At 51.9% G+C, this 13,034-nt stretch overlaps 1 protein-coding gene across 1 annotated transcript in view; it reads right to left on the bottom strand.

Moving 5' to 3' along the window:
• ACSS1 (acyl-CoA synthetase short-chain family member 1) overlaps positions 1-5,475 on the bottom strand; it is a 36,853-nt gene extending 31,378 nt beyond the window's left edge. Inside the window, exons 1-2 of the mRNA XM_010836608.1 lie at positions 5,453-5,475; positions 4,589-4,711 (exon numbers count right to left, since the gene is read on the bottom strand). Of these exons, the coding sequence (XP_010834910.1) occupies positions 4,589-4,711; positions 5,453-5,475 (146 nt within the window). The remainder of the gene's footprint in view (positions 1-4,588; positions 4,712-5,452) is intronic.
• Between the last annotated feature and the right edge of the window lie 7,559 nt (positions 5,476-13,034).

The following is a 13,034-nucleotide window of genomic DNA, read 5'->3' on the forward strand; positions in this document are numbered from 1 at the left end:
CCCTTCGCCTGGCCCGGACCTACAGCTAAATGAGGCTTGTATCCTCCCAGATCCTGGCCTGGGCTTTCATTTCCCTGGGCTGCTCAGCACCCAGCACCCAGGGGAGGAGAAAACAGGCTCCGTGAGCCAGAAATGTTCTCTAGGTCGCCCACAGTCGGGGATAAAGCGGGTGGGAACACAGGGCACCTACCCGGCTGCCCCGCCCCTCAGCGCACTGGCCTGTGAAACCCTCCTGGCCTCTCAAAACTCACTCCCAGGACTTCCTCAACGTCGTCTCCAGCCACGTCCCAGCGAGACTTCCTGCTTCCTCCTGCCAGAGCCCAGGTGGCCCTTCTGTGACAGTAACAAGTGGCCACAACCGGGACACAAGCCAGCCTCTGAGGAGGTACCTCCAGGCTTCAGACCTCGCCGCCCCCTCTGCCCAGGGCTGCTGTCTGGCTGCTGCAGACAGAGGGGCGCCTCAGAGCCTGGGGACCATCCTGTGTTCCCAGTGGCCCCTCTGCACTGGGGCCAGTAATGCTCAATGCCGGCTGCCCCAGGGAGGAGGTGCCCTCCATGGGGCGGGGGGGGGAGGGGGGAGGGCGGGCATGTGTCTGCTTTGCGCCTCCACAGGGGCTCCTCACTGTGCACCCTCTATATAAGAAAGCCCAGCCGGAACCACCACAGAAATCACCCCCTCCAGGGCTGAAGCCACAATGGAAACTCCACTCAGCTCACGTGTGGGCACATGGGGGGCGGGGGAGACAAGGCCTGCTCTCCTCACTGCAGCCCAGCCACCCAGCTCAGCTGCACAGCCTGCCCGCGACCGCAGCCGCACTGCCCTCACAGTAACCCACATTCACAGCGGAAGGCCAAGCCAGGGCTAAAATCTGCTCCAGCTTTTTTAAAAGGTCACGTCTTGGATAAGTGACAAGGTTCTACTGTAGAGCACAGGGAACTATATTCAATATCCTGTGATAAACCATAATGGAAAGCGATGTGAAAAAGAATATTTATATACATATATGCATAACCGAATCACTTTACTGTACAGCAGAAAGTAACACAACATTGTAAATCAACTATACTTCAATAAAATAAAGTTTTAAAAAAACTGTAAAGGGCTCATGTCTGGACCCCTCCTCAGAGAGCCTCAGATGGGAGATCCTGGGTCAGGGCCTGGTGAAGACTCTCAGCCCACTCTCTGCTCTGACTGGGCACCAGGCTCAGAGGCACCCCCTGCTGAGAGGCCTCGAGTGCAGTACACAGGGGCCAGCCACAGCTGTCCACTCTGCTCCCCGCCCTCTGTCCATTCCCCACTTGGAAATCCTTGGCCCAGACTCCAGGCTCCAGGCAGGCAGTGGTCTTGAACTGTCCCCCACCTGTCTAGGGGAAAGGGATTTGTGTTTGTGCACATCCCCACCCCCAAGCATCTCTAGAATCTGTCTGCTTGAACAGACCATGAAGGACCAGCTTGTGAAATAGGTACGTGGATGGCTGGGAGGAGCAGCAGCCAGTGCTATCTGGCTGAACCCCCTCAGGGAGACACCCAAGTTATCTGTGCCTGCCTGGCGTTACAGACCTCAGGCAGTGCCAGAGGGCCCAGGATTGCCGGCCTGCTGGCTCCCTCAGACGGGTTCAGACACACCTCTGTGCAGAGGCAGGCTGGAAATCAGCTGGGCGGCCCTGTGGCCCGGGCTCCGGCCTCAGGTCACAGGCTGCCCCTCCTCCCCGGGAGATGTTTGCCGGCCATCCCAGGCTGATCCCTGCCCCTTTACTTCCCATCAGGAAGTGAGTACCACGCCTGAAGAAGGAAGCGTGTCTGGAGGACAGAACCCCAGCCAAAGAGGCTGTCCTTCTCCCAGAGCCACGCGGCCAGCACCACACAAGGCCCACCGCGCTGCCTAGTGGCCTCCGTGCCTTGGCCCGGCAGGCAGGAGGCGCCCGGGAACTGGCACAGCCAGCGCTGCAGACAGACGTAGGACAGGATGGGGACACTGGGCTGCCCCAGGGTTCCCAAAGCAGGTCCTACCAGACCTCCCGCACCCTAGGGAGGCACAGTTGGAAATACATGCCAACAGCACTGAGAACTTGAAGGCAGCGTAGACCCCACCCCCAGGCAATGGCCCAACTCCCAGAGTAGGAGCAGGGCGGTGTCTCTGCAACCCAGGAGAGCAGTCCAAGGAGGATCCTTGGACATGGAGAGCAGGCTGTAGATACGTGCACGTTTCGGGTATGTGTGCAAGGGTGTGTGCGCACATGTGGACCCATGTGTCACTAGTATTTGGGACAGAAGGGGGTTCATGTTACAAGCTCTCTGCTGATTCTTCAGATGCACTTCCTCAGAAGAACTCGGCAGACTCAGAAAGGACAGGCCTGTGCCCCTGAGCAACAAGACGGGTCCCCCGAGCTTCAGACAGACGAGGCAGGTGGGGTCCCAGGAAAGCACATTGCCCTCGGCACCCTGGTCCCTGAGAACCTCAGCCCCACACAGCCTCCTTCAAGGGCTCTCAGGTCACGGGTCTGGAACTTTTGTCTTCAGGCCACCAAGGCCTGTGACCGTCCTGGGGCACCTTGGGTGCCACCACGTGAGACACTTGGCAGGAGTGCACTTCAGTTTAGTGGCAGTTTATATGCTGGCAGGACAACCAGCACCAAGTGTAGGCAGCTCTCTTCTGAGACAGGAGGGAGAAAACCTCACATTGAAAACCTAACATGACCAGGAAAATGATTAATCCAGGTCCCTCAAAAACTAGCTGCCATTACAGACAACCCAGTCACACGCTTCTCTTTTCCCTCAAACAGTAAATAGCAACAGTCACGGGGCATTAAGACTAGCTGAAGTTTGTAAAACCATTTTGTTAGGCTGAGTCTGTGTATTTTTAGAGAGAATAATAAATTCTTTGCCTGCACTTATAGGTTTATACCTGCTCAGGGCAGCTTTGCAACGGAAATGAAGTTGTTCTTTGTTTAACGAGCTGGCAATCTTCCTGAGACTCTCCCACAGTGACAACCACACACTCAGAGGCTCGCCCAGAGTTCCTCAGAGGCCCGACATGGCCCAACACCAGCTCATGGTCCGGATCCACAGGAGGACAGGAGGAAATTAGTCCATAGCTGGACCCCCTTCACCTCCTCCACCCCCATCACAGAGCCTTCATCTTCTACCGAACAATCACACATAGATCAAGTTGGGCCAGTAAGGGTGAAGAACTCTGGAGCGGCTCACCTGTTAGAGCAGCGCCCCTGACTCCAGTGCGCAGAGCCCGGGGCTCCCAAGCCACGTGGGGTTCGGAGGGTATCTGTCCAGGGGACCCAGCTCAGTGCAGTGATGGGCAGTAAAAGCTGAAAGGGACTGTGACAGCTGAGGGTATTGGGTGCAGGGGGAGGGATGAGCAGGGCAGGGCCCGCTAGGAGCCACGGCAGATTAACAAACGTCACTTTGCTGCTTCTGCAGGAATCCACCTGAACACAGCTTTACCAGGCCTGGTGCACTTGATCTGTGATAAAACCTGAGTCTGAGAAACAAGCAGGAAACCAGGGGTCCCTGGGGCCTGGAACTCTGAACTCTCCTCCTGCTGTGTCCCTTTCCTCCCCTCCCCATCAGCCAAGCACACCTGCACCTTCTCTCTGTTCCTGGGATCCCTGGGCTAGGACTGGACGTTCTCTCTCCATCTTCCTCAGGCTGCACCATCTTCCTGAGGCTGCTCCTTGTCAGCAGCACCTCAGCTTGAAGGTCATGTAAAGCGACCTTCACTGGGTCACTGGCCCACACTGGGGCCATGGGCTTGGGGATGTTCATTACTGTAATGCACCCCAGCCTGCCGTGACTGCTACAGTGGCACTCAGTGACACCTGTTGAATGGTTGGCCAAGAAGCCCTGAGCCACCCACCAGGAGGGTAATCATGCCCACAACTACCTGGGGTACTAAGGGACCACAACCTAGGCTCCCAGTAGGCCTGCAATAGCCCTGTAAAGGTGAACTGAAGCTTGAGCCAAGGGGTTTTCCCACGAGGATGTGGCCACAGACCAGACACCTCTGAGCAAGACAGTCCCGGGAAGGAGCAGGGCTTCAGGAAGACAAGTACCTGCTCCCGATGCCAGGTCTGCTCAAACCCCCCAGTGCACACACTTGGTGTACAGAATACATGATCACAGATACCCTCTGATCCCTTAAATATCATAGCCCTTGTTTTATTTTAGCCCCATTTCAAAATCTTGGGTTTACTGTTGTGCCACTATCATGACGCACTAAGAGGGGCTGATTTTAGTTACCCCAGCGTGTATGTGATTCAGCTCATGTTCATATCCACTTTTCCTGAGACCAGAGAACATTTCCAAAGTGGAAATGCCCCCTGATATAATGCCGTGCCCAGAACTGGTCACAGGCACATGGAACTGCTTGACCAAGAGTGACCCTGTGCCTCGAACATTCATCATACTTGTTTCTGAGGACCCTGTTCTCTCCAGCAGAATCTAAAGACACCAAGTACTGCCCAGGTGGATGAGCATGCCAGGCCTCCTCCCATCCACAGCTTGGCAGCAGTGTTTGGCACCAGTGCCCACATGCACACGCAGAGGCACCTACCATCAGGGGACACACCATACCTGTAGGTGATCTTCACTTCAGTTCCAGGCTCATCTCGCTCCCAGATCAAAGCAATGCTCTCTGGGGACTTCTGAACGTGCTGATCCAAGCAGTTGACTGCACAAAAACAGGAGCACGGACGTTACACTTGGTGCCACTGGAGTCAGAATGGGGAGGGTCCAGCTGGCCTGGTTTGCGCCATTCTCCCTAGGTTGAGAGACCTCTCAGGTGCAGGTGACCACTGGGAATTCTAAAGAAGTGCTTCATGTGTGGAGCACTCCCCAAGTCCCAATCCCCAGCCTCATTCCCCACCCCCACCCTCCCCACCCCCCACCAGTGACCTGACCCAACTGGCCCTGTGGTTTTCAAGGCTCCCTGGCGATTCTGACACGGCCAGGGCTGAGCACTGCAGCCCCGGGCTGCAGGAAAGAAGACTCGATGCAAACAGGATGGCCTGATTCCATGCAGTGCATGTGGAGGGTGCTTGTGGGGTAGGGGTGCAATCCAGGACCCACATCCCTTCTCAGGTATCCAGCCAGCACCCAGCTCCCAGAAGCGATGCATTGACGAGGGAAATCTCTCGCTAGTTTTCCAGGAGGCTCGCTCCCCTCCCCCTCTGTTACCGAAGCTCAGGTCATATGACTGCCCACAAAAACAGGTCAGTTGTGGTGGTTTACTGTCAACCTGAAGATCATTAGGATCATGTTCATTGCTAACTTCCTGTTCACCACCACTGACTGGACTTCAAGGTGAGCTTGGCTCTGGCCGGTTTTTGCCAGAGCCCCTTCCAGCCAGCCCTCGTGGCCTGTCTTCATTCCTCACCTACCCATCAGCAGGGAAATAAATACCTAAGAACAGCTTTGGGACCAGCAGCCACTGCCCACCTGGTCTTCAGGGTCACCCTCATGTCGAGGTATATAATTTTTTCCTTTCCTGTCTTTTGGGGCAGTTATTTATCTTCTCCCTAACTAATCTTCTTCTACAGAAATGGGAGATGTACCCTTTGCCAAGTCTAACTCACAGGGCTGGGTCAGAATCAGATGGAAAGCAATCCTGAGAGGTTACAAGAATACGAGGTCAGTCACCACCCGATAATCACCCTGCTGGGAGTTCCTACAAATATTTCCTGATGGAAAACCATTCTGACAGAAGTTATGGGAGACTCTCCCCATAACAAACCCATAATCCTCGAGAGGGTGAACTCCCATGGAAACATTTACAAACTTTAGCTTGCATCTGTGTGTGCCTGTGTGCATATGAATCCCATTTTTTCCCTCTCAGGATATTTTCGGAGAAGGCAATGGCACCCCACTCCAGTACTCTTGCCTGGAAAATCCCATGGATGGAGGAGCCTGGTGGGCTATAGTCCATAGGGTCGCTGGGAGTCGGACACGACTGAGCGACTTCTTTCACTTTTCACTTTCATGCATTGGAGAAGGAAATTGCAACCCACTCCAGTGTTCTTGCCTGGAGAATCCCAGGGATAGGGGAACCTGGTGGGCTGCCATCTATGGGGTCACACAGAGTCGGACACGACTGAAGCGACTTAGCAGCAGCAGCAGCAGCAGGATATTTTATCTATCACTTACTCTGGGAGGTGGGAGGGAAGTTCAAGAGGGAGCGACATACGTAAACCTATGGCTGATTCCTGTTAATGTATGACAGAGACCAACGCAATATTATAAAGCAATTATCCTTCAATTAAAAATAAATTTTTTAAAAAATTTCAAGTTTCTAACAGGTATATAAGCTATACCTCACAAACTTGATAAATGAAGGGTGGATGTCATGGGGAAAATTCCTACTTACTGTCACAGGAAAGTTCTTTGAATTACTAGAAAAACAGAAGAGAACAAATCCTCCCCCTCCCCACCCCCCCCCAAAAAAAATAAGAGACAAAAGCAGAAACACAAACTGAGAAGGGGCTTGGTGGCAAAACTTGGATTTATACAATAAACCTGACATCAGTCATGTGTATGTCGGTCTGGTCCAAAGTTCATTTTTTAAATATTTATTTATGTTTGGCTGTTCTGGGTCTTCATTGCCATGCACAGGCTTTCTCTAGTTGCAGAAAGCCAGGGGCTACTCTCTAGTTGTGGTGTGTGGGCCTTCCATCATGCTGGCTTCTCTTGTTGAGAAGCACAGGCTCTAGGGACATAGGCTTCAGTGGTTGGGGCTCGTGGGCTCAGTAATTGTCACACACAGGCCCAGTTGTCCCATGGCACGTGGGACCCTAGTTCCTGGACCAGGGATCGAATCTGAGTCCCCTGCACTGGCAGGCAGACTCCTAACCACTGGAGCACCAGGGAAGCCCTGGTCCAAACTTCAGAAGAGTTTTCACACTAAGACCACAGGTTTCTGACTCCTCTTGAACAGTCAGCAGCTGAGGCCATACCACACCTGGCAGCTGAGTGGTGGCCCCTCTCAGCAGGGGTGGGCCTGTCACCCCCCTTGCTAGCCACGCCCAGTCTGCTCAGGTCCTGCCTCGGGGCCTTTGCACAGTTTCTCCCTGCCTGGGGGACATCGTCCCCCTCTCCCCACTGCTGCACACCATCTGGTACCCAGCCTCCCCCAGGTCTCAGCCAACACGTCCTCACTCCGCTATGGAGCACCACTCTTCCCCGGGACCTTATGCCTCCCAGACTCTAACACCCACTGTGGTGTTTCCAGCCTGCTGCCCCTTTGTGGGCAGGGGTCACATGCCCAGTTCCTCTTTGGACACCTGCAGCCTGACCCAGGGCTCCGAGCACAGGAAGCCCTAAGTTCTGCATGATGGATGGACCTGCCAAGTCCTCAAGTTAGAGGATGATGTGGGGTCCAGCTGACACCAGGCTGGGTGCGTGCCTGGGAGAGAGAACAGACCTCTTCTCATCTTCCTGGCTTTGTCCCTCAAGAAGTTTCCTTTTGGGGCCTACATCAAGGCTTCTGACTTCCCCAGGATCCCAGATGACTTGTGAGCATGTTAAGTTTTGAGGCCCCACCCTGAGTCTCTGACTGAACAGGTCTGGGTGAACTTGAGGATTTCACTTCTACCAGGATCCAACTTGATGCTGTGACTGCAGGTCCAGGACCTCTTTCACACAGGCGGATGTAGTCTCCTGGTATGTACAGTCCAGAGTCCCGGGCAGCTTTCTTTTTCCAGTGGTGGTGGTGGCAGTTTAGTCACTAAGTTGTGTCTGACTCCTGGATAGGAGTAATTAAAGACCCTTGCCATCTCTGCAAGACATCCGGCCATGCCCTCACTGGATGGCAGCCTGGGGTCACAGTTAAAATCACACTGTAGAGTCAGGCCACTGTCCAACCACTCACTAACCATAGACTCGTCTATTTATCTCTAAACACCACCTCTAAATCTTACTCTCTAACTGGTGGTGGTAATGGTTCCGGACTCTAGGAGGCATGGTAGTAATTAGATGCCACTGGAGTTTTCCTGCCATGGGGTGCGACTGTGTCCCCAAAGGAAACTGAGTTCACAGCTGCCATGGACAACCCTCAGATGACAGTGTCCAGAGAAAGCACAGGGCTAGGTCTGAGGTGACGTGGCTATATGATGCCATGTGTATGTTGACTTTTAACACATCTGCATTGCTCCTGCTGTTGCCTCAAGTGCAGAGGGGAGAAAAAAAAAAGGAGGAAGAGAAGGAAACCCTTACATCTCTCATTTTTTAAAAAAAGCCTCCACCAAAGAACCGGGCAGCAAGACAACGGAATTTCATTTCCAAGTATTTCCAAGAAAAGTTGGGCAAGGAGATAGAGCAACTTAAGGTTTGGCTCAAACCCAACCTCTTATTTCGATCTTTTTCCAAACTTCCCAGCACACAGTGATCTCTCCTCCCACAACCCCATTCGTCACTGACTCATCTTCCCAGCAGCCCCCATTCTGACACAACATCAGCTCTGCTAAATCCATCTCCATCTGGGTCACAAGGTCCCTATGTGCAGGGACCATTTCCCTAAGATTCCTTCACCTCGGCAGGGGGCAGGGGATGAAGGGACAAACTTCCTAATTCTCCCCTTAGCAGCTGTAAAACCTTGAGCACTATCACCAGTGTGAACCTGCTCCTTTACTGATCTGTGGTCCTTCTCCTCATCAGAATGCAGGCTCCAAGGCACTGGGGCATTTTATGCATGATCCCCACCAAACACGAGCTAGAGCCCTTACATCCACATCTGTACAATGGGGCCACCAGACACTTCAAATTGGTGTCACAAGGATGTCATGAGATAAGGCATCACAAAGTTCACCTAAGGGCAAGTCTGCACCCGGGCCTGATATGGCTCTGCAAGCAGGTAAGCGGGTGTGTGTGGTGAGTTTGGGTTTCTTTTTAAGAAGAGGTGATGAGGGACTTCCCTGCCAATCCAGTGGTTAAGACTTCCCCTTACAATGCAGGGGTGTGGGTTTGACCCCTGGTCAGGAGGCTAAGATCCCACAAGCCTTGAGGCCAAACAAATCAAAACATAAAACAGAAGCAATGTTGTAATAAATTCAATAAAAACTTTTAAAAGATGGCCCACATAAAAAAATAATTAAGATATTATTAAAAAAAGAAAAGGTGACCAGGGGGTCATCAGTTTCATCATAAACATGTACACATGAATGCAGGCATTTCCATCCAACAAACTTGTTGGTTGTTTAAATGCATCCCTGCCCCTCCTCCCTTTACAAAAATTTAATTTTAATCCAAAGAGATGAGGGAGTTAATATTCACAAGAGGAGTCACAATAGGTTTTCTTTAAATAGAAAACCTCCCTGGCATAATTTGAGGTATTACGTCAATCACAAAAACTGTATTTGCCAACTTTCCAGAAACATCTGCTATTTAAAGTAAGTCATGTCTCTAACAACTGGGGAGGATTCAGAGCTTTCCGAGGGTCCCTCCTCCTAAGACCTGAGGTCATGTGTTCACTGAGAGTTCCTTGAAAGACCTGAGTGAGCTACTTCAGCCACTGGGAGGAAATGCAGCCTCGGAGGCAGGCTCTCGCCATCTCAACGTTTCTGCCGTCTGAATTATTCGAGACATGTCATGAAGAGGAGAGAGCTACAGCGAAATGGTTTCCACTGCTACAAGGAATGTTCCAAAAAGTGTCCAAGGAATCTCTGTGTTCAATGCTAGTTATAAACAGTCTATCCCCAAGCTTGAAAGTAAGAATACACATACGTGTGTTTCAAATTCAGACTCAAAATAGAGTTTCGTTTTGTATTCTGAAAGCAACACGTCACTACCCTCCAGTTCTGCATCTGCAGCTTCCTGATGTCTCAAGTTTATACCCACAGAGCAAACACATCTGTTGAGCCCTGCGAGGGAAAGAGCCAAACTTCAAAAGCTGGAGTTTTTATCAGAACGTGGCTTTCTAAAGAGCTTCGGGTTTCATGCAAACCAGTCACTGCAGGGGGTGTCAGGTCTACCTCCCCACCCCTACCCCACCCCTCCCAGGGCCCTCTGACACCACAACCCCCCACCGGCCTGGCTCTCCCATGGTCCAGGAGGGCTTTCAGAGCCACGTCAGCCACCTGCGTGCCCTCCTCAGCCTGCTTCCCAGAATAGGCTGGTCAGATGGAAAACCTGTGTGGTCCCATTCAGAGGCAAAGCAACACGGCAGAAGAGCAGGTTCAAGGTTACAGCCTCCTCCCAGGATTCATTAATAAATAACAAAGGCCAGTGATTGGGTGCAAGGAATGTTCTGAAGACAGTGCAGAGTGCTTCACAAGCATTTCCACATTCAATGCTAACACGCAGTCCCAGGTCACCTGCCGCTGGTCAGAAGCCTAGCAGCTTCTGCCTTGGTCTCTGGGACCTCTGGTAGCCAACAGCCCTGGGTCTAGTCACCACCTTGTGAGAAGCTCCTTGTGGGTGCTCCGGGCCACAGCTCCAGCTAAGCCCAGCCTGCAGGCCAGGCCGCAGACTTGGGAGTGAGCAAGGTAGATGACTAGAGTCCCACAAGCGGGGAGCAGAGGCAAGCCACTCCTGTCAGGCCCTGTCCAAAGTCCTGACCCACGGAATCCGAGAGACTAAGAAAATGGCACGGATAGGAACTGGAACAGAATTTCAGTTACGCACTGTTCTCATGTTACAAATGAGGAGACGCACCAAAGAACAGTCAGGGAAGGGCAGGAGGAGTAAATTGGGAGAGTGGGATTGACACAGACACACTACTATACATAAAATAGTGTAAACTAATAAGAACCTACTGTAGAGCACAGGGAACTTTATTCAGTACTCTGTAATGACCTATATGGGAATAGAATCTGAAAGAGTGGATATATGTATATATATACTTGACTCACTTTGCTGTGTAGCTAACACAATTGTAAGTCAACTATACTCCAACTAAAAAATGAATTTTAAAAAATTAAGCACTTGGCAAGACTTTAGATAGAAAAAAAAAATGGTCAGGGGAAAACAAGGATTCAAACCCAGAGTCGGACACGACTGAGCGACTGATCTGATCTGATCTGATGATTCCAAAGACACACCCAGCACCACTGAAGTGTACGGTACCACCCAAGGACTCTTTGTTTGTTTGAGAGAGACAGATTGGCATTCATCCCAACCCACCCATTTAGTGGTGCCCCACCTGCCCTGGTTGGACACAGATCAGTGGTTCTCAACCTTAAGTGTGTATCAGGATCACCTGGAGGATCCACCCCCAGGTTCCTGGCTCTGGCCATCTAGGATGTTTCTACAAAGTTCACAGGTCTTGCTGATGCTGCTGATCCAGGGACCACACTTTGAAAACTGTACGTACAGACCTTCCTGAAGGGGCAAACTGAGTTTTAAGTGATGCTCCTTTGAAATAAGCCATCATCACACGACCATCACACAGACAGAGCATGCCAAAACACACCCCCTCCCACCCCAGCCCACAACTTTTCTAGTGGCTCCCAGGATAGCCATGACTTGGTCTGGTCCTTTTTCATATGATCACCTCTGATTTACAGACACTGGTGACCATGAGAGATATTTCTGACAGATGAGTGGGTCACATACACATTTGATGAGAGAATGTGGCTGAAATGCTGTTTTTCTACAAGGCAGTTTTCTGAAGTTCAGTTTCTGGCTAAGGTAACCATAAAGGAGAAATAAATGAAGAAAAAGAGGCAGAGGAGTGTCTTGTTGCACACCCTAACCCTGACCTTGAACCTGACCGAGTAGGGCTCACAAGGCCCTGGCTGCCCGTCGCATTGGATCTGTCATTACACCACCACCACCACTCCCCACTTCTTATCTGAGAGTGAAAGGTGGCACGAGTTCACCTTGAATGTCCCTGGCAGCCTCAGGTCGCCCAAGTCCAAGGCAGCTTCTAAAGGAACTGCAACCTTCTACCCCTTCCCCCTGCACGCAGCTCTCTCAATCCAGGGTGCATTCCACCAACCCTGCAAACCTAAGGGTTTAGTTTTTCTCCCACTAATCCAAGGACACTTTCTGCTGACTCAATTCTAAAGAAGACACTTATCTACTGAGTCATTTTTATTAAATCAGCAAAGCAATATACAATATATAAAAAAAAAGTCTGGTCCAAAGTTCCCTTAAATATCTTTGCTTGAAAAATAACTGCAAGAAACTACCTGTAACTCTGGCTACTTCTAAATTTCACAAGTCAAAATCACTACCACTTATTGCTCACTAGTAAGTGCTGGGTCTGTTCCATACCCTGTGTGCCTGGTCATCACAACCAGCCCCTCAGGTGGGTATTGCGACCTCTAGTCTACACAGGCAGAGAAGGCAATGGCACCCCACTCCAGTACTCTTGCCCGGAAAATCCCGTGGACGGAGGAGCCTGGTGGGCTGCATGCAGTCCATGGGGTCGCTAAGAGTTGGACACGACTGAGCGACTTCACTTTCACTTTTCACTTTCATGCATTGGAGAAGGAAATTGCAACCCACTCCAGTGTTCTTGCCTGGAGAATCCCAGGGATGGGGGAGCCTGGTGGGCTGCCATCTATGGGGTCGCACAGAGTCGGACACAACTGAAGCAACTTAGCAGCAGCAGCAGTAGCAGCAGTCTACACAGGAGGATGCTGAGACTCAGAGGAACAGAAAAACTGGACCAGTAAAGAAGTGGAACCTGGAGACTTAGACACCGCTACCCAGTTCAGGCCTTGGTCAGGAAGACCTTTCCTTAAACAGCCCCTAGACTCCCATCTATCCCATTACCCCCTTCCTCCTTGAGCCCGTCTGACCTTGCCCCATCTGGCTGCTCACACCCTAGACCTAGCCTGCCTCCTCCTTCCCTCAGTTGCTGGGCCTTCTGCCCCTGGCGGACCAGGGGCATGGCTGGCAGTGTGAACCCCAGTCCCAAGTCTGGACAGAACCGTAGGGGATTCAATCTCCAGTAGGGGCCAGAGAGGACAGACTGGGGATGCAGCTGGCTTCTGAGACCTCGGAAGACCGGGCCCCTGGGTCTTCGGGGCGAAGGTGAAACTGAGAGAGGGGAGGTCCCACTACTGCTTCCTTCCCGCTCGCC

Source organism: Bison bison, unplaced genomic scaffold (assembly GCF_000754665.1).
Source record: "Bison bison bison isolate TAMUID 2011002044 unplaced genomic scaffold, Bison_UMD1.0 scf7180017864063, whole genome shotgun sequence".
Taxonomy (NCBI): Eukaryota; Metazoa; Chordata; class Mammalia; order Artiodactyla; family Bovidae; genus Bison; species Bison bison.